General features: G+C 39.7%; 1 protein-coding gene across 2 annotated transcripts; it reads left to right on the forward strand.

Annotated features, from left to right (window-relative positions):
- The first annotated feature begins 3,784 nt into the window (after positions 1-3,784).
- LOC118381116 (ran-binding protein 3-like) lies at positions 3,785-19,864 on the forward strand. Of its 2 annotated transcripts, none has more exons than XM_035768083.2 (16): positions 3,785-4,257; positions 6,035-6,090; positions 6,241-6,274; positions 8,606-8,692; positions 8,888-8,965; positions 9,195-9,260; positions 9,894-10,093; positions 10,361-10,456; positions 10,601-10,689; positions 10,924-10,999; positions 12,854-12,953; positions 13,029-13,153; positions 13,324-13,444; positions 14,968-15,110; positions 15,735-15,915; positions 16,270-19,864. In XM_035768083.2, exons 1-16 carry the CDS (start codon positions 4,179-4,181, stop codon positions 16,311-16,313), a joined length of 1,575 nt encoding a protein of 524 aa, XP_035623976.1. In that variant the 5' UTR covers positions 3,785-4,178; the 3' UTR covers positions 16,314-19,864. The 2 variants fall into 2 exon arrangements, with proteins under 2 accessions (XP_035623976.1, XP_035623977.1); XM_035768084.2 differs by having other exon boundaries at positions 9,906-10,093.
- Positions 19,865-21,606: the final 1,742 nt, after the last annotated feature.

Here is a 21,606-nt window from a genome sequence, read left to right on the forward strand (position 1 = left end):
TCGTTCTGCCCCTGAACAGGCAGTTAACCCACTGGCTGTCATTGAAAATATGAATTTGTTCTTAACTGACTTGTCTAGTTAAATAAAGAAAAAAAAATATGACCAATCATATTGAGTGGTTCCAATGATGAATTGTGACACGAGCCACCCTTTCCTTGTGGCGTTCTTCAACAAAGATGGCGGTCGAACCAGATGTAAGTTGTCATAACGAGTCAAACTAAAAAATACAATTGAGAGGAATATGTCAGTTAATGTAGAGACAAACGTTTGTGAATATTTTTGTCATAAAGTTAATTTACGAAAATCGCTATTTAGCAAGTTATCTGACCAGCTAACATTAGCCAGCTAGCTAGTGTTAGGAGAATGAATTTGTCATTTGTGTTGCTTAATGTTTCATGGACTCCAGCAAACCAGGCTGTCGTCTTGTGAAATAGTGAATGTAAAGAATCTAGCTAGCTAACTATCTACGTGCTTATTGTATAGTGGATTATATAAATAACTGTATGCCTATGGATGTGTAGCTAGCTACAGTATGTAGCCGATCTGTGCATGGACCCTAAAACGTTAGGTTTTGAACTAATAGTCATACCAATCTATGAACCTCAGCTATCATAGTTGTATAAACTTCAAGTCTGAATGGCATTAATGAAGCCTATGGATAGAGTAGAATACAAGAACTTTATTGTGCCAAGGATGTAAGTCCTATAAACACGTGTACTGTAGTTATCACCATGCATAAGATTCCCATATTGTAGCCTGTACATTGAATATATTCACTGATCATGAACTCTTCCTTGGCAAATAAAGTGCTGTTCAACTATGAATCTCTGAGACATTCTTTTTCAGTCAAAGCAAACTCCATTATTTGAATGATGCTGTGTCTGCATGTTTGTATTACAATTATACACTTCAACAGCGTCTGCTAAATGGCATATATATATTTACCACTCCTGCTCCTGGGACATCAATGATTTCAAATTGTAACTATGCAATTAATAGAAACATGGTTGATTTGTAATTCATATACACAGAAAAAAAATATGCGTACCTAACTCTCTTAATCTGCATTAATCTGAGGACACAGGACAGTATTTCAATGTGATACTTAATTTCAACCAGTGGAGAATGTGAAACGCTTTATTGAAAGAAGATCACGATCCAGGTGTTATAAATACATACAGTTGAAGCCGGAAAATGACATACACCTTAGCCAAATACATTTAAACTAGGTCAGCTAGGATCTCACCACTTTATTTTAAGAATGTGAAATGTCAGAATAATAGTAGAAAGAATTATTTATTTCAGTTATTATTTCTTTCATCACATTCCCAGTGGGTCAGAAATGTACATACACTCAATTAGTATTTGGTAGCATTGCCTTTAAAACTTGGGTCAAATGTTTTGGGTAGCCTTCCACAAGCTTCCTACAATAATTAGGTGAATTTTGGCCCATTCTTCCTGACAGAGCTGGTGTAACTGAGTCAGGTTTGTAGGCCTCCTTGATCGCACACACGTTTTCAGTTCTGTGCTCAAATGTTCTATAGGGTTGAGGTCAGGGCTTTGTGATGGCCACTCCAATACCTTGACTTTGTCCTTAAGCCATTTTGCCACAACTTTGGAAATTTGCTTGGGGTCATTTGTCCATTTGGAAGACCCATTTGCGACCAAGCTTTTACTTAACTGATGTCTTGAGATGTTGCTTCAATATATCCACGTAAAATTCCGTCCTCATGATGCCATCTATTTTGTGAAGTGCACCAGTCCCTCCTGCAGCAAAGCACCCCCAAAACATGATGCTGCCTCCCCCGTGCTTCACGGTTGGGATGGTGTTCTTTGGCTTGCAAGCCTCCCCCTTTTTCCTCCAGACATAACGATGGTCATTATGGCCAAATAGTTTTATTTCTGTTTCATCAGACCAGAGGACATTTCTCCAAAAAGTATGATATTTGTCCCCATGTGCAGTTGCAAACCAAAGTCTGGCTGTTTTATGGTGGTTTTGGAGCAGTGGCTTCTTCCTTGCTGAGCGGCCTTTCAGGTTATGTCGATATAGGACTCGTTTTACTGTGGATATAGATACTTATGTACTGTTTCCTCCAGTATCTTCACAAGGTCCTTTGCTGTTGTTCTGGGATTGATATGTACATTTCGCACCAAAGTACGTTAATCTCTAGGAGACAGAAGGCATATCCTTCCTGAGCAGTATGACAGCTGCGTGGTCCCATGGTGTTTATACTTGCGTACTATTGTTGGAAATTGCTCCCAAGGATGAACCAGACTTGTGGAGGTCTGCAATTTTGGGGGGCTGATTTATTTTGATTTTCCCATGATGTCAAGCAAAGAGGCACTGCGTTTGAAGGTAGGCATTGAAATACATCCACAGCTACACCTCCAGTTGACTCAAATTATGTACATTTTCCTATCAGAAGCTTCTAAAGCCATGACATAATTTTCTGGAATTTTCCAAGCTGTTTAAAGGCAGAGTCAACTTAGTGTATGTAAACTTCTGACCCACTGGAATTGTGATACAGTGAAATATAAATAAATATAAATAATATAATAATATATAATATATAATATAAATATAAGCGAAATATTCTGTCTGTAAACAATTGTTGGAAAAATTACTTGTGTTAATTACACTTTATGTTGGCTGACAATTTGTTAGCTACGCTGTACTTACGAACCACATATCATATCATTACAGCAGTATGTACCCGTATGTTAGCTAGCTACCTAACGTCAGTAGTTATACATCAAACTTGCCAGGCTATCTAACTACTCAACGTTTTATGACTTGACTATTCTCGTCATTCTTAGTTTAGCTACATGGTATAGTCATTGTGCATTGTGACATTCAGGTGCTTTTGTAAATTCGCTCTGGCTACCTATAGGCTGGATAATAGAACGAGACAAAATTCACACAAGGCTGAAAAACGGCTTAAGAACGTTGGCTAAATTGGAACACTAGTGCGAGCCCATAGTAAAATAAAACGTAGTCCTGTATAGCCGAGTTGTCGTCAAGTTGCATGCATTTGAGAAAAGCAATATCCAAAGCCATTAATCAGTGTTGCAGAATTAAACATTTATTTTGGCACAGAGAGAAGCCTCAGTATAGGTTCACATACTGACCTTTGTATTATAGAAAACTAACTGTCTGTTACTCTTCATGACATCAGTGAAGCATCAAGTATGTCTTGATTGATACTCCAAAACATTGCGAAAGAGCCTGAAATATGAATAAGTAAATATTACATTTTTTTCACTGTTCTTGATGAGCTGTTTAGATTCTCCAACTGAAAATGTCAGGACAGATATGATGGATAATGACACATGCAGAAAAACAGTGCATGCCATACAACATATTACAGTAGCAGTCCTATTGGTAATTGAGACAAGCAAATTTATACTGAACAAAAATATAAACGCTACATCAAAATGATATTGTATTTGTCACATGCACTGAAAACAAGCCCTTTAACCAACAATGCAGTTTTAAGAAAAAAATAAGTGATAAAGTATTTACTAAATAAACTGAAGTAAACAATTAACTATACAAAATAACCAATAATTAAAGAGCAACAATACAATAACAGTAATGAGGCTATACACAGAGTCAATGGCATAGAAATAAACAGAGGATGCGGTCCGTTCGTGTTAGTAAATTCAGAATGTTTTCAGATTGTCCATTCTCGGAAAGTTCAGAGCGCACACTGGACGCTATGGCCTAGGAGTAGGGTTGTTCCGAGCGTTCTGGCCTCAACCGCAGTCAAGCACCCAAGCTTACTGGCTAAAGTTAACTCGCTTGCTAGCTACTTCCAGACAACATTGAGATATATCCGGCAACACAGTTACAATCATCAACGCTATGGATAACATGAACAAACAAACAAACACGAACAAAGCCTAGCTCTGCAGAGCTCTCTAGGCTTTGTTTCATGTTATCCAAAGCGTTGGTGATTGTAACTGTGTTTCTGGCAACAATTTAATTACGTTTCTTTGCCGACGTTGACTGACACCGGTCATATTTAAGGCGTATTGAACGTTCATAAATTCATCATTTATTCTGCACTTTTGCACACTCAGACGGGAGTGCTCTGAAATCGAAGTACATAGCCAGAGTGAATTTACGAAAGCGCCCAGAGAGTAGCAGCATTTTTTTAACAAAATAAACTGTAGAAATGGGCGGTGTTTATGTATGTTGCGCGGTGGGTTATGGGTTTGAGCAGAGAAGTAAAATGGCGGAATTGGCAAACGAAGGTGAGCAGTGTCCGTGTGAGGAAACAAAGCAAAACTTGAATTATCTGCATGGCCGTTTACGTATTTATTAAAAAAAATAAAAAAATAAAAAAACTTTGCAATAAACGTAGTGGTTTACAGCATTTAAGTAAAATAGTGGAACTAATTGTTGTTTCAGACCGGCTACATAAGAAAGAACATGTTAATTGTCACAATACAGGTAATGTTAGCTAGCTACCATTGCAAGCCAGCCACATCTAATTTAGGCGGGGATGGGAAGCTGGCTAACACTAGCTAATCAGATCTGTTTGCTAACGTTACTTTTAACTACAGTTAGTAAGGTATACTGTAGCTAATCAGTTAGCTAGTTAACGCACATTGGCCACCTTGTTAGCTATACGAGTTGTTAATTTGTTACAGTCATAGCTAGGTTGCTAACAATTTCCTCAGCTAACGTTAACCGGTGAAATGACACTTCATGGGGCTATGGCTAACTTAGCTAGCTAGCTACCTTCCTCTTAATGCTAACTTTCTATATCATGCATTGGCATTAGTAGTAACTAGCTATTTGTCAAGGACATTGATTTAGCTAATACAATTATGAAGTCTCTTTAAAGGTAGCAAGCTATTTGTTCACACCCCACTTGCCAGCGAGGTAACAGTTAGTGTTAGCCAATTTAGCAAATGTTGCTAGCAATCTTAGCCAATGAATGCTGCACATTCTGAACTGGGTGACTAATTTATAAAATCTGGTTGGTGCGCCAAATCCTGTTAGCTAACTAGCTTGTAGTTGGCCAGCGCTATATTGTGACCGCATTTATATTACCCAGACTATCCACATTTTGTAGTTATCTAGTACGGTTGGATATGTGGATTGGAAGCTAGGCTATGATGACAATCAAGCTACACATATTGTTAGATCATGTGCTTGTATTTATTTACAAAGTATGACAGTCCTTTCTCTGACCCTGGCCTGCTGAGGTGCTAGTTGTCCTTGCAGTTTCAGTTGGATAGGCCATGAGTTTTAATGGTCTAAATCCAATGCTCTTGTCAAGTCCATACATGTAGCCTGTGTTTAAAATAGCATTTGTTTGACGCACACATTGTCCTATTTGAAATGCCTAATTTGATTTAGATACATTTGTTTTAGTAAATATAATGTCCCTTATCAATTCTAGGCTAGTATGGTTGTTTTTGTTGACTGAACTGATTGTTTACTTCAACCTCTCTGAATGGAATAAATGATTATATAATGCAAGTTGTTTATTCTCAAACCTTGCATCATGGTCATTTGGCATCTATTCAAAAGTATCTCAATTGAATGGGGAGAGTTGAAGTCTGTGTAATAGACCCAGTTAGCAGAAAGTTGGAGGAAGGACAAAACAGTCTGAATCCATGTGTTGGGATTCTTTTTGGCAGAAATATTTTCTGTCTAGGTTTATGGTTTAGCCTTAGCTAAGTATTCCTGCATTTCCCCAAGTGGCACTCTGAACATCTTTGTGGAATTAGAAACACATGCCTACGTTAAACAGAGAATCCAGAGTGTCAGACATGGAATTGCACAGATGTAGGCCTTTTAGCTTTCTGAAAAAACATTATGGCAGAACCTGTGTCAACTCAAAACTGCTGCAGGGTGTTTGCTCATGACAAATGATTTTGACAATCACTGTGACAATGTTTTTCATTGTTGACACAAACAACTGATTCACAGGCTGTGATGTCTTTATGTTAGGCCTACACATCACAAGTCACAAATGTACTCTTCTGTATGGTAAAGCATGATTTCTTCATTAAACAGAGAAGCCTGCCATAGTGCCACCAGTGTTTCTGTTCCAAAAAGATAAAGCACAGAAGGTAAGCTAGACAGTATTCTATTCTTTCCCCTCACATTGATGGAAATCAATGGGCCTTCATGGAAATTCACTGTAAAGCTTCATAATTTGACTCGGTTGTTTCTAGTCTGAGAAACAAAGAGTTGACCTTGTGCTGCTCTCTATATTACAGAGATCAGCTGATGGCTCGAGTGCAGAAGATGAAGGTAGGTTATGCATACATTGCATCTGACTGTTAGCCTATTTCATCGTATGACTTCCATCTAACCTTATAATGCCCTTAATACTATTGTAGTTAATTTACCAGGGATCAAATTATACTGCGTAGTAGGGCTGACCCCTTTTAGTCCACTGGTCGATAGGCTGTTGATCGACCGAGATTGATTTAGACGAGCCGTTGCAAATAGACCATTTTTTTCATGGCATGCAAGACACCTGTCTGATTTGCTCCTGTCTCAGTGGACTAATTCATTGATGAGGCTGCGGGCATGCCATAGTCCAAGAAGAAGGGGAGTGTGGCTAATATGCACAAGGCACGTCCCTCTCCAGAATGCACTCTCTCCCACCATTTCGTGTGCATTCATTGTTTCCCAACTTCATTGTGTGAATTATTTGCCCTTTGATTTTTAGTGTCTATCAATTCCCCGTAACATATCACCAATAGTATATTTACCATTAATTCCCATAATTTCTAATCTTCCATGCTTGTTTGGTAATGGTAATTTCTGTTAATGCGTTCAACATATTATAATTAATGTTGTTTACTGTTCTCATTGTTGGAGTGGACACGTTGTTTGCAAAGCTCAAAACCTATGCTATACTTGTGAGAAACAAGTTTCAGTTTATTTCAAAATAAACCAAAACTTGATTACTTCTTATCCATTTCACAAATAGCCTTACAGCTGTGTCTGTCCCAAGCTCACTGGAGCGGGAAACTCTGAGGTCCCAGAATATTTTATAACATTTTGTAAGTTTGCTAGTACAGGTCGACCGATTAATCGGAATGGCTGATTAATTAAGGCCGATTTCAAGTTTTCATAACACTCGGTAAACTGCATTTTTGGACACCGATCATGGCCGATTACATTGCACTCCACGAGGAGACTGTGTGGCAGGCTGACTACCTGTTATGCGAGTGCAGCAAGGAGCCAAGGTAAGGTGCTAGCTAGCATTAAGTATATTATAAAAAAAAACATTCATTCATTCAAACAGCACCTTACTGCGTTTGCCAGCAGCTATGCTGCTTCAAGCATTGCACTGTTTATGACTTCAAGCCTATCAACTCCCGAGATTAGGCTGGCAATACTAAAGTACCTATTAGAACATCCAATAGTCAAAGGTATATGAAATACAAACGGTATAGAGAGAAAGTCCTTATAATAACTACAACCGAAAACTTCTTACCTGGGAATATTGAAGACTCATGTTAAAAGTAACCACCAGCTTTTATATGTTCTGAGCAAGGAACTTAAACCTTAGCTTTTTTACATGGCACATATTTACTTTCTTCTCCAACACTTTGTTTTTGCATTTTTAAACCAAATTGAACCTGTTTCATTATTTATTTGAGACCTAAATTGATTTTATTCATGTATTATATTAAGTTAAAATAAAAGTGTTCATTGTTCATTCAGTATTTTTGTAATTTTCTTTATTACAAATATATATTTTTAAAAAAATTGGCCCGAAGCTCGCACTAGCAAATAGAGGTCGACCGACTATGATTTTTCAACGTTGAAAAATCATAGTCGGTCGACCTCTATTTGCTAGTGCGAGCTTCGGGCCGGGCCCCGTTGATTATCAGGTTAGTTGCAAACAGGCCTTGTGTAGCCAATGTGATTTATAGGATATTCATTTTTATCAGGATATTTTCTACCTGCAAGCTGCAGTGTTTTATATGTGTAGGCTATTTGTACATAGTTGGCAATGGCAATAGTTGCTTTCAGATTTGTATCATTGTCATTAAGATTGAGATATAATGTTGATTGACCATATTACAATGATTTTGAGATATGAACACTTTATTATAAATTAAAAATGTTCTACAAAAATGTGCATATGAAAATCATAACTGTCACGCAGATCGATAGAAATAGTAAGATAAATTGGCACTCCAACTGGTAAAGTTTGCTGACCCCTGGTGTAGCCAGGTAATAGTACCGGCAACTTCAGGAGCGTAGCAGCAGGCCAGCAGCAGCAGCAGGCCAGCTGGTTAGGCAATCTTGATCTCTGGCCCCCGCTTGAGTGATTTGTGTCTTAATTATTTAATCAAACAGTGTGCTTAAAGCATCAGACATGTTCAGTAGCCTTTAAAATACATCTAGTAGCCTATAGTTGATTTTATTAAAACATACAGGCTGCGTCAAAATATGGAAAAATACACATTTTTAAATTTCAACCAATCGATTAGCCGAAAGAACAGAAGACTCTCGATCGACCAGTAGGACAGCCCTACTGCGTATCTTAGTGCCCAGGTAGAGCATTTTAATTAGTCATTTCAACAGAAGGCTAAAATAAGACAATTTGCTTATTTTCAGGTTCAGACAAAGAGGATGGTGGCTACTTTCCTCCAGTAAAAAGAGAGAGGACTTCATCTTTAACACAGTTCCCACCTTCACATTCTGGTAATGAAACTTATTAGATAATTCTTTCCCTGCTGAATGTATTTTTCTTGATTTGTACTTGCTTTGGATAAAAGCGTCTGCTAAATGGCATATATTATTATTATTATATTACTTAATTGTTGGAAAATAATATATTTTCTAGATTTGCTCTTGTATGTGTTGTGTGTAATGCTGCCTCTCTCCTGCTCTCTGCAGGGTCTAGTAAGAACAATGTCTTCATGCCCTCAAGTTTCTGCCAGTCTCCAACTGGGAATTCCGAGGACTCAGAACCAGGTGAGACTTGTCTACTTCTAGTAACTCCTCATCATAAAGGCTTCACTCATGAAGTATCCAGTGGTTGACTTGTATGTAATGTGGATTGTATGCTTATAAACTGTAGTGCAGCTGTGTTTATTTAATGATAAAATGTACTGAGGGTACAATAATACTTTGAACGCTGCCGTTTTAGTTATTGATTTTTTAAAACAATTCTACATGTTCTGTTTTTTCTTCCTCTTGCCAGATGAGAAGCCTGTAGGGTTTCGTTTAAAACCACCTACTCTCATCCACGGCCAGGCGCCTAGTTCAGGTGGGTATTGATGCCTGTGTATGTGTGGTTTTGTAGAGGCTGGTGGGAGGAGCTATAGGTGGATGGTGCTATAGATGGATGGCCTTATTGTAATGGCTGAAATTGAATAAATGGACCTGAGTCAAACATGTGGTTTCCATATATTTGATACCGCTCCATGTTTAGCATTACAATGAGCCCATCCTGCTCCTCCCACCAGCCTCAACTGGTGTGGTCTGGTATGTGGTATGCTGACTTGACTAGGAGAAAAACTGGGCCCTTGTTATAGCCCATGACTAGGCCCTATAAGTTTTCCTGGTCAGGTTAAGTAGTCAGGAAAAACTCCTGGTCCAAGTAAATGTATAAACGTAGGTGGCAGTACAGCATGTTAATATGGATGGCGGTGCATGGTGGTAGTTCTGATATAGTACATGGTGGTGCATGTTAGTTCTGATATAGTGTTGATGTAGTACGTGGTGGTGCATGGTAGTTCTGATATGGTACATGGTGGTGCATGTTAGTTGTGTGATAGTGCTGATGTAGCACAAGGTGGTGCATGGTAATTGTGATATAGTGCATGATAGTTGTGATATAGTACATGGCATGGTTGTGCATGGGGTAGTTGTAAGGCATTCAGATCCAATCCATTAGCAGATTGTGTTCCAGGCGTCCCCAGTCAGAAACCCAAGGAGCAGCAGCGCAGTGTGCTCCGGCCAGCCTTGCTCCAGGCCCCACCAGTCAAGTCCAAATCAGAGTCCACTAACGGGGTGAAGAAGTTTTCCGACGGAACGTCAGAAGGGTCGAGCATCTTCCAGAACAACACTGAGCACTCAGACGTCCTCGCTAAGTCACCGGTGAGGACTACGATCATGGTCCTGTCTAATATACAGAGGCAGAAGTGTACTAGCGCCTACATGCCACACTTGAGATTTGATTAGCTTGTAATTGCATAAAGAGTAGTAACTGCCAAGAGATACTTTTTGGAAATCATTTACTGTCAGAATCCTGCAGTTGTTTATTTTCGGGTTGCCCAATTATTATTATTATTTTACAACAATAAATTAAAGCTGAATTCCCCAAACCCATCAGTATGACTGACTGCTGTATCTTGCCTCCTGTAGAAACATGAAAGGGAGGATGGAGCAAGCAGAGAGAAGAACGATTGTTCTGCAGAGTCCTCATTCGTGTTTGGGCAAAATATCAAAGACCGAGCAAAGGTGGTTATTTCCCCTTTAAACAATCACTTCAAATTATTCAATGGTGATGTTTAAATATCCAATTTATTTTAGTAAAAAAGAATCTTAGCAAGAAACATCAGAATATTTATTTTAGCTGACGGTTCTCTTTATCTCCCTTTCTAGTTGGACGAGAATAGTAAAGATGGCAAGTTGTTACCCCTGGATTCTCAGGAGGGAACAAACTATTTCTTACAATACATCGCCACCCCCAGGTAACATTTTATGTCACTGGCTTTTCAGACCTTTGCTCTGGCAGGGAATCTGCTTCTTTATGAGTTCAGATCAGACTTGTTCTTTTCACAATTTTTTATGGTTTTGCAATAATCGTAATATGATTGTTTTAGCTGCCTTAATTGAATGCATTTAATTGTAAGTTGCTCTGGATAACTGTCTGTTAAATGACTAAAATATGCTAATATCTTCTTGTTCTTCTTGATTCCTTTCAGTTCAAAGAACGCCATACACAATACCGACAAGGGGGCCAAATTTGTCTTTGGACAGAACATGTCAGAGAGAGTCCTAGTGAGTAGAGACTGTCCGTTTGATTAGTAGGGGCATTGCCCTTTAGGCCATTACATAGACCATAGAGATGGTGATCGAGCAAACCCAGTTGAACCCAAATAGAGATGGCTCCTGAGAAATACAACCGCCTGGGACTGTTATGGAGATGAGAATTGTGTGTGTGTACTGTGCACACTTATTTTGACTTATCGTGCATTCGGAAAGTATTCCGACCGCTTCATTTTTTCCAAATTTTGTTACGTTACAGCCTTATTCTAAAATTGATGAGGATAATTTTTTTATTTAATCAATCTACACACAATACCCCATAATGACAAACTGAAAACAGGTTTAGATTTTTTTGCAAATTTATTACAAATAAAAAAACAGATGCATAATTATTCAGACCCTTTGCTTTGTGACTTGAAATTGTACTCTGTTGCATCCTGTTTCCATTGATCATCCTTGAGATGTTTCTACAACTTGATTGGAGTACACTTCTGCTAAATTCAATTGATTGGACATGATTTGAAAAGGCACATACCTGTCTATATAAGGTCCCACAGTTGACAGTTTGTCAGAGCAAAAACCAAGCCATGGGGTTGAAGGAATTGTCCGTAGATCTCCAAGACAGGATTGTGTCAAGGCACAGATTTGGGGAAGGGTACCAAAACATTTCTGCAGCATTGAAGGTCCCCAAGAACACAGTGGCCTCGATCATTCTTAAATGGAAGAAGTTTGTAACCACCAAGACTCATCCTAGAGCTGGCCGCCCGGCCAAACTGAGCAATCGGGGGAGAAGGGCCTTGGTCAGGGAGGTGACCAAGAACCCAATAGTCACTCTTAACAGCTCCAGAGTTACTCTGTGGAGATGGGAGAACCTTCCAGACAGACAACCATCTCTACAGCACTCCACCAATCAGGTCATTATGGTAGAGTGGCCAGACAGAAGCCACTCCTCAGTAAAAGGCACATGACAGCCCACGTGGAGTTTGCCAAAAGGCCAAAGAGTTCAAAGGACTCTCAGACCATGAGAAACAAGATTCTCTGGTCTGATGAAACCAACATTGAACTCTTTGGCCTGAATGCCAAGTGTAATGTTTGGAGGAAACCATGCACCGCTCATCACCTGGCCAATACTATCCCTACGGTGAAGCATGGTGGTGGCACCATCATGCTGTGGGGATGTTTTTCAGTGGCAGTGACTAGGATACTTGTCAGGATCGAGGGAATGATGAACGGATCAAAGTTGAACAGAGCAAAGTACAGAAAGATCCTTGATGAAAACCTGCTCAGGACCTCAGACTGGGGCAGAGGTTCCCCTTCCAACAGGACAAGAACCCTAAGCACACATCCAAGTCAATGCAGGAGTGGCTTCGGGACAAGTCTCTGAATGTCCTTGAGTGGCCCAGCCAGAGCCCGGACTTGAACCTGATCAAACATCCGGACTTGAACCCGATCAAACATCTCTGGAGAGATCTGAAAATAGCTGTGCAGCGACTCTCCCCATCCAACCTGACAGAGCTTGAGATGATTTGTAGAGAAGAATGGGAGAAACTCCCCAAATACAAGTGTGCCAAGAAGACTCGAGGCTGTAACCGCTGCCAAAGGTGCTTAGCAAAGTACCGAGTAAGGGCTCTGAATTCGTAGGTAAATGTAATATTTATTTTTAATAGATTTGCCAACATTTTTTAAGCCTGTTTTCGCTTTGTCGTTATGGGGTATTGTGTGTAGATTGATGAGAAAACGTTTTTCATGTACATTTTTAGAATACTTTCCGGAATGCGCTGTATCAGGAGTGAACTGTAGGAATGGACTTTATTATTGCGCTGTAGTGACAATGCATGGTTGGCTGACAGTACTGTGTATTTTCAGAGCCCTTCCAAGGGAGGGGAGGCATCAGTGGAAGACTGTAAAGTCTTACCAGCTCCCCCTGTGTCTGAATCCTCTTCCAAGGAAAACATACCAGAGAAGGGTAAGACTCACGCACAGCCCAGTGCTGATCCCTGTGTATATTTCTAGTTAACTTGTTACGTGTGTGTAATCACAGGTAACAACGTGACAGAGTCACTGGAGGAATCTGCAGCAGCGTACACCAAAGCCACAGCCAAGAAGTGCATCTTGGAGAAGGTAGACGTCAAAACTGGAGAAGAATCAGAAAGTAACGTTTTGCAGGTAGGTGTCTAGTCTCTGGCTGACGATATATGAATACATCAGGGCCCATATTCACATAGCGTCTCAGAGTAGGATTGCTGATGTAGGATTAGTTTAACATATTTAGATTACAAGGACATGGGTGATTTCTCCCCCCTCCCGATAAGTAATGTGTGTGTCTCCCCCCTCAGGTCCAGTGCAAGTTGTTTGTGTTTGACAAGACAGCCCAGACGTGGATAGAGCGGGGTCGAGGGCTGCTCAGGCTTAATGACATGGCATCCACAGACGACGGATCACTACAATCACGTCTAGGTAGGTACACACTCGCCTGTACACATTTCATTTTGACTGATTGTTTGTCTCAGTAAATAATATACTGAACAAAAATATAAATGCAACATTCAACAATTTCAAAGATTTTACCGAGTTACGGTTCATATAAGGAAACCAGTCAAATGAAATAAATTCATTAGGCTGTAATCTATAGATTTCACATGACTTGGAATACAGAGATGCATATTTTGGTCATATGTACCTTAAAAAAAAAAAAAAGTTGCCTCATGGATCAGAGAACCAGTCAGCATTTCCTTCGCATAGAGTTGATGGCTGTTGACCACTTTGCTTCAATGGCTGTGCGAAGTTACTGGATATTGGCGGGAACTGGAACAACCTGTCGTACACATCAATCCAGAGCCATCCAAAACATGCTCAATGGGTGACATGTCTGGTGAGTATGCAGGCCAGGGACAAACTGGGACATTTTCAGCTTCCAGGAATTGTGTACATATCCTTGCGACATGGTGCTGTAAATTAGCATGTTGAAACATGAGGTGATGGCTGCAGATGAATGGCACGACAATGGGCCTCAGGGTCTCGTCACGGTCTCTCTGTGCCTTTAAATTGCCATCAATAAAATTGTGTTTGTTGTCCGTGGCTTATGCCTGCCTGTCAATACCATAACCCCAACGCCACCATGGGACTCCGGGATGCTTGCCTTCTAGTCAGAGTTCATCTGTCCAGTGGCTGTTTTCTTTTGTCCATCTTAATCTTTTATTTTTATTGGCCAGTCTGAGATATGGCTTTTTCTTTGTAACTCTACCTAGAAGGCAGCATCCCGGACTCGACTCACTGTTGACATTGAGACTGGTATTTTGCAGGTACTATTTAATGAAGCTGCCAGTTGAGGACTTGTGAGGTGTCTGTTTCTCAAACTAGACACTAATGTACTTGTCGTCTTGCTCAGTTGTGTACCGAGGCCTCCCACTCTTTCTATTTTGGTTAGAGCCCGTTTGCGCTGTTCTGTGAAGAGAGTAATTACACAGCATTGTACGGGATCTTCAGTTTCTTGGAAATTTCTCACATGGAATAGTCTTCATTTCTCATTTCTCAGAACAAGAATAGAAAGTTCTTTGTTTCTGGCCATTTTGAGCTTGTAATCGAACCCACAAATGCTGATGCTCCGGATACTGAACTTGTCTAAAGAAGGCCTGTTTTATTGCTTCTTTAATGAGAACAACCGTTTTCAGCAAAAGGGTTTTCTAATGATCAATTAGCGTTTTAAAATTAGCTAATCTAAGTTGAGTTGATAACACAACGTGCCATTGGAACACAGGAGTGATGGTTTCTGATAATAGGCCTCTGTACGCCTATGTAGATATTCCATTTACAACATTAACAATATTATTTCTGATCAAGTTCATGTTATTTTAATGGACCAAAAATGTGCTTTTCTTTCAAAAACAAGGACATTTCTAAGTGACCCCAAACTTTATAACGGTAGTCTACCTATTTTTATCTAACTTCCTTGACCCATATACCTCTGTGTGTTCCCCAAGTGATGCGGACCCAAGGCAGCCTTAGATTGATCCTGAACACCAAACTGTGGCCTCAGATGCAAGTGGACAAGGCCAGCGAAAAGAGTGTCCGTGTCACCGCCATGGACACAGAAGACCAAGGGGTTAAGGTCTTCCTAATATCGGTATGACATCACCATTGCCCAGCGTTTAGCCTGCTTTACGTTAGTCGTATCACACGCTTTGTGTATAGTTTTTGCATTTTATCTGGGGTTGGGTGTTGTATTCAGCTCTAGTTTTTTTCCCAATTGTCACACCTTTGGGGGGGAACCTAACGAACCAAACGGAAGCCAACAGAACGAAATGGGGAGGGACCTACCTGGATTTGTCCAAAAGACTCTTGATTTCATTACCGAACATTTTCCATTTGGAGTAACTGGTTTCCGTTGCAAAGCTCTTTACAACTCTTTGCAACTGATTTCCGCAATCTTGTGTCTAAATTAAAATACCCCTGTGTTTGTACCTGTCCCTATTTAAATAAATTATTTTTAAATGTGGTGTAGTACTCAGTAGAGACACTAGAGGGAGTAGAGGGATAAGGAAGTGGACGGGTGCTTGAATTCAACGCCTCATCAGCACAAGTGTTTCTGATAACTTCCGTGTCCCTGTCATTGTGGTTCAATTGAGGCTAGTTTTTAGGACACAGTGCAGCAGTTGTCTGTCTGATGTGTTCTTTATCCCTATTATTGTTGTGGTGTTTTTAATGACTTCGCTCTGTCCGTCCTTGCTGTTATTGTCATCATCTCCAGGCTAGTTCTAGGGAGGACACAGGTCAGCTGGCAGCAGCCCTGCACCATCGTATCCTGGCCCTGAAGAGCCGGGCGGACCAGGAGCCCCAGGAGGCCCCGGCTGCAGACTGTGCCCCTGAGGCTGACTTGCCCCACTCTGAAGGGGACAGCGATGAGGAAGATCAGGTCAACAATGCTGCAGGTCTGATCAATAACTAGATACATCTCTAGTGGGCTTACTGTGTGTGTGTCTGTGTGCACGTGCGTGCATCAGTCTCTGGTTTAGACCAGAGATTGACATGTGTGAGTGACTTTGGTGTGTGTCTGTGGCATTCCAGCACTTAGTGTGACTTCAAAGTTCTTCAACTGCCTCTGTGGTATTATATTGTGAATAATTATTCCCAACTGTGCCCATTGCTCTAGTTGTTGTAGTCTTCTCCCTGCAGTTAGCAGCATGTCTTCATGTATCTTTCCAATCACTATTTATGTACTACTAGTCTTTCTGTCCATCATACAGTATAACAGGTATTAACGTTGTTGTTGCTCTGTCCCGCAGTTAACTCAGAGGGAGGAGAGGCCCAGGCTGCTGGAAGTACATAGCGTTAGTCCCCCTAAAGGATTGCCTGCCAGGATACTGCTACTGCTGTTTTGGCATTTTACTGAGGGCATCCCAACGGACATCCTACCCTGACCAACATGAGTCCTTCAGACCAGTACTTTTGGATACTCAGAAGTCTAGCTCCAGTTATTTTTTTCTTTACATTCAATCAACATAAAAACATCTGGAGTTGTATTTTTTATTGTTATATTTTATTTTTATCTTTTGTTTTCTCAACTGCAAAAATAAAGACTTATTTTTGCAGCTGAGACAAAAACAAATTGGGGACTTGGCTGCTCATCATATTGATGAGGGTGGGGGTGTTTTCCTCTCCAACATTTTAAGGTATGGCACATGTTTAAGACTGCAGTTTCTACCTTGGGACTTTTTTTACTCACCAGACCACCACCACACCTCTGGGACCCAACCAACCACCCCAGGCTCCAGAGGAACTCCTGTCTGTCACCGTATACTGACCTGTCTTATGGTCAGTCATTTGACTGGTTTCTACGTCATCCCCATCCATTCAGCTTTCACATGGGGGCTGATTCCGACCTGAGTTAAGCGGGCGTAAATGGAACGTAATTCCCTTTTTATGCACTTCTCTCTGACCTTGAACTTAATCCACTAATAATTCCACCACCTTTACGTGTGAGAGGAAACCATGAATATGGCAGAAAACTGAAGTATATAAAAATGTCCCACAGTAAAGTTTATGATATGCTGTGTCGTTATGCAGAATTTAATTTGTACGGCCTTTTAACTTGCAGGGATGGGCACTCTCAAAAGTCTTAATTTTAGGCTACCCCCCAACTTTCTCCGTTTCCTATTTCTATCATGTTAAATATTAGCCACTATCAGTATCGACGGTCAGTAGGCCTAATAACCACACTTATACCATGGCGTTGTTAAGTACTAGTTTCTGAAGGGGATTCTAGAGCGTGCGTTATAGGGAAATAAAGCACGGTAGAATTCAATGGCTATAGTTCATCCTTACATGTTCTGTGTTTGAGCTGCATTGAAAGCCAAAGTCGAATTGAAAACATTGGCATTGTTGAATTAGATTTTCATAATCGCAAGCTAGGTCTGATGGTTTGGTTAGCTAATCTAGCAAGTCTGTTTTGTTATCTAGTAAAGTTCCTAGCTACCTTAGTGGATGTTGAACACATTTCTAGAGGCAAATGTGTTAAATTATTGGCATGGTATAAAAGGGATAATCTACTCGGGGCTCTGCTTTCTCTGGAAAATAATGCAACTCGTGGAAGGTCAGTTCCACTCTAGTGCGTCGTGGGACACACCTTCCACGTTGTTCATTATTTTCCATAGAACACTTAGCCGTCGTTGATTATCCCTTAAATATTTGTTCTGCCAATTTACTGTTCCCTTTATCATTTCATTTAATTACATTGTTTTATTGACCTTAATTTGCTTTCTTTGTAAATGCATTCATGGCTATGTGGTTGTTGCTGACGATCATTAGTAACAGTTTGTAATATATTTTTTAAACGTGTAGAGGCTAATTAAATCATGGAGTTGAGCGCAAACCAAGCTGTAACAGTTTGAACACGACACAATACTTGGCCGTGTCATCACACAGTTTCATGGTCAGTGCATGCAATAGACGATGGTAGAGCCTACTATTGTACACTATTCTCCCTATTATAATTCAATATGCGCTAATCTTCCAACATTGCCATGGGTAATTGAATGTGGCAATTTTCAGAATGAATCAAACCACCTTTTTCTTTCTTTCGTGCATAAAGTCTCGCTAAACCTGTTTTTTTAATGATTCATAAATACTTTCCTAAACCTGAATAATCGTCAAGATCAGAGTATTTTTCAATCTACCGACTGGTGCTGAAAACGGACAGATATGCATATGTTTAGATTGCTATCTTTCATTGATCCATAATATTCTGAACTCGTTCTCAATATATTCTAGTGAGTCTGTCATCAAAATTCAAACTGGAAGGGATGGCTTAAGATAAATGTGTTGAACCCTGTTGGATGAAAAATCTGCTTGCCAGCAAATGTGATTGAATAAATTTTTTTCAGAGCGTGTTACCCGACTAAGGTAAGTCTGAATACCAAATACTGAGAAGTGTGTAGGAAACGCATACGTTTCCTAAGTCTGAATCTGCCCCATGTTGAATATTTTCCAGACATGTCATTAAATTTTGGTCATGAATTTCATGCGGCATCTAACAAAAATATGTTTCTAATGGCTAGGGCTGGTTAGCATCCCTCAGACTTTGATAGCAGTTTCTTAGTTTTCTTCTTGACTTAGTACATAAAGTACTAAAACAAATACATAACTCTCGTATGGGTTAATGCTCCAAGCATAACCAAGTAACCAAAGTATCTTCTGAAGTGTGCACTCATTCACTACCCACAAATCTAAAAGCAATGAATTGGAGGCATGGGTTTCCACCACATCTGTTCCACCAATTATTTCCTTTCAAATCAGTGAAAGGAAGTGCACAACTACACACTAAAGGATGAAAGAGAATTGAGACTAAGCCAAGCATACACCTGGAAAGTTTCTATGGCTGAGTTGTCTACTCATTGACTGTTGTTTTTGTTAGTTTTTATGTTTCTCAGTAAATTAACGTGACGAATATATACTGAACAAATATTTAAATGCAACAATGCAGAAATTTCAAAGATTTTACTGAGTTACATGCAGTTCATATGAGGAAATCTGTCAAATGAAATAAATGTATTCGGCCCTGATCTGTGGATTTCACATAACTGGGAATACAGATATGCATCTGTTGGTCAAAGATACTTAAAAAAAAGAAAATGGCCATCAGGATTTCATCACTGTATTTTTGTGCATTCAAATGGCTATCGATAAAATGCAGTTGTGTTCGTTGTTCTGCCCATACCGTAACCACACCGCCGCCATGGGGCATTGTTCACAACTTGACATCAGCAAACCGCTCGCCCACACAACGCCGTACACATGGTCTGCAGTTGTGAGGCCGGTTGGATGTACTGCCAAATTCTCTAAAACAACATTGGAGGCGGCTTTCGGTAGAGAAATTATCATTAAATTCTCTGGCAATAGTGGACATTCCTGCAGTCAACATGCCAATTGCACACTCCCTCAGCTTGAGGCATTGTGGGACAAAACTGCACATTTTAGGGTGGCCTTTTATTGTCACCAGCACAAATTGTACCTGTGTAATGATCATACTGTTTAATCAGCTTCTTGATATGCCACATCTGTCAGGTGGATAGATTATCTAGGCAAATGAGAAATGCTCACTAACATGGATGTAATCAAATTTGTGCACAAAATTTGAGAGAAATAAACTTTTTGTGTGTGGACAATTTCTGGGATAATTTATTTCAGCTCATTAAATATGGGACCAACACTTTACATGTTTCTTTTATATTTTTGTTCAGTATACATTCTGCATGTCATTGTTTTAATTTCTGACATCTTGAGGATTACTATTGTTATTAAAAAAAAAATGTAGTTGATATATGAACTTTTTATCAATTTTCATTGGAGATAAATGTTGGAATAAAGATTGATTTTGTGTGATCTTTGTTGTGTGCATTCAAACAACCGTACTAACCTTGTACTGCATGTACATTTGAATATATTCTCCTTTAGTAGAACACAATGTTAATCAACTCCTTGCCCTCTTTACAAAATAAAACATTTTGGACTAACTTTTGTAGTTTTCATTATGAAACCTTTGACCCTTCATTAAATAATCTTCAATCATTTCTCCCAGATTTAAAATAACAAATAGAGACTAGATTACATTTACTGCACTTGCAATGACATTCATTCACAATGGGCAGTGGAAAGGAAGCTTGAGAAGTTTCCACTAATTTGACAGAAGTTTGTGTTTTGTTTTCTTCCTTTTGGTGAGATATAATTGGTTCTTAGTACACAGTAAGTAATCTGTAAAGACGACTACTGCTATACACACACATTGTGTCCTGTCGAGATGTTTACACCAGGGAATCTTAGTATATTTTAGGGAGGAATTCCGACCCGAGTTAAGCTTGTGTAAATAGAATGTAATTCCCTTTTTATGCATATACACTACCTGTCAGAAGTATGGACACACTCATTGTACATTGTAGAATAATAGTGAAGACATCAAAACTATGAAAAAACATGTCATAATTTAGTAACCAAAAAAATGTGAAACAAATCTAAATATATTTTAGGTTCTTCAAAGTTGCCACCCTTTGCCTTGAAGACAGCTTTGCACACTATTGGCATTCTCTCAACCTTCATGAGGTAGTCACCTGGAATGCATTTCAATTAGGTGTGCCTTGTTAAAAGTTAATTTGTGGAATTTCTTTCCTTCTTAATGTGTTTGAGCCAATCAGTTGTGACAAGTTAGCGGTGGTATACAGACGATAACACTATTTGGTAAAAGACCAAGTCCATATTATGTCAATAACAGCACAAATAAGCAAAGAGAAACGACAGTCCATCATTACTTTAAGACATGAAGGTCAGTCAATGTGGAAAATCTCAAGAACTTTTAGAATTTCTACCAAGTGCAGTTTTAAAAAAAATCAAACACTGATGAAACTGGCTCTCTGCTGTAGAGGTAACCACTACTAATAAGATGAATGAATAAGAAGAAGAGACTTGCTTGGGCCAAGAAATACGCCCAATGGACATTAGACTGGTGGAAATCTGTCATTTGGTCAGATGTGTCCAAATTTTAGTTTTTTGTTCCAACCACTGTGTCTTTGTGAGACGCAGAGTAGGTGAACGGATGTTCTCCGCATGTGTGGTTCCCACCATGAAGCATGGAGGAGGAGGTGTGATGGTGTGGGGGTGCTTTGATGGTGACACTGTCAGTGATTTATTTAGAATTCAAGGCACACAACCAGCATGGCTACCACAGCATTCTGTGGTGATTACGCCATTCCATCTGGTTTACGCTTAGTGGGACTATAATTTGTTTTTCAACAGGACAATGACCCAAAACATACCTCCAGGCTGTGTAAGGGCTATTTGACCAACGAGAGTGATGGAGTGCTGCATCAGAAGACCTGGCCTCCACATGAGTTGGACCGTAGAGTCAAGGAAAAGCAGCCAACAAGTGCTCAAGACTGTTGGAGAAGCATTCTTCATTTTATTTTACCTTTATTTAAGGAGGCTAGTCAGTTAAGAACAAATTCTCATTTACAATTATTCTGCAATGTAGAAAATAGTCAAAATAAAAACCCTTGACTCAGTAGGTGTGTACAAAATTTTGACTGGTACTGTAATAATACAAATTGAATGGTTTCCAATCTTCCCATTTAGAA

The sequence above is a fragment of the Oncorhynchus keta genome, chromosome 15 (genome assembly GCF_023373465.1).
Source record: "Oncorhynchus keta strain PuntledgeMale-10-30-2019 chromosome 15, Oket_V2, whole genome shotgun sequence".
In the NCBI taxonomy this organism is placed as follows: domain Eukaryota; kingdom Metazoa; phylum Chordata; class Actinopteri; order Salmoniformes; family Salmonidae; genus Oncorhynchus; species Oncorhynchus keta.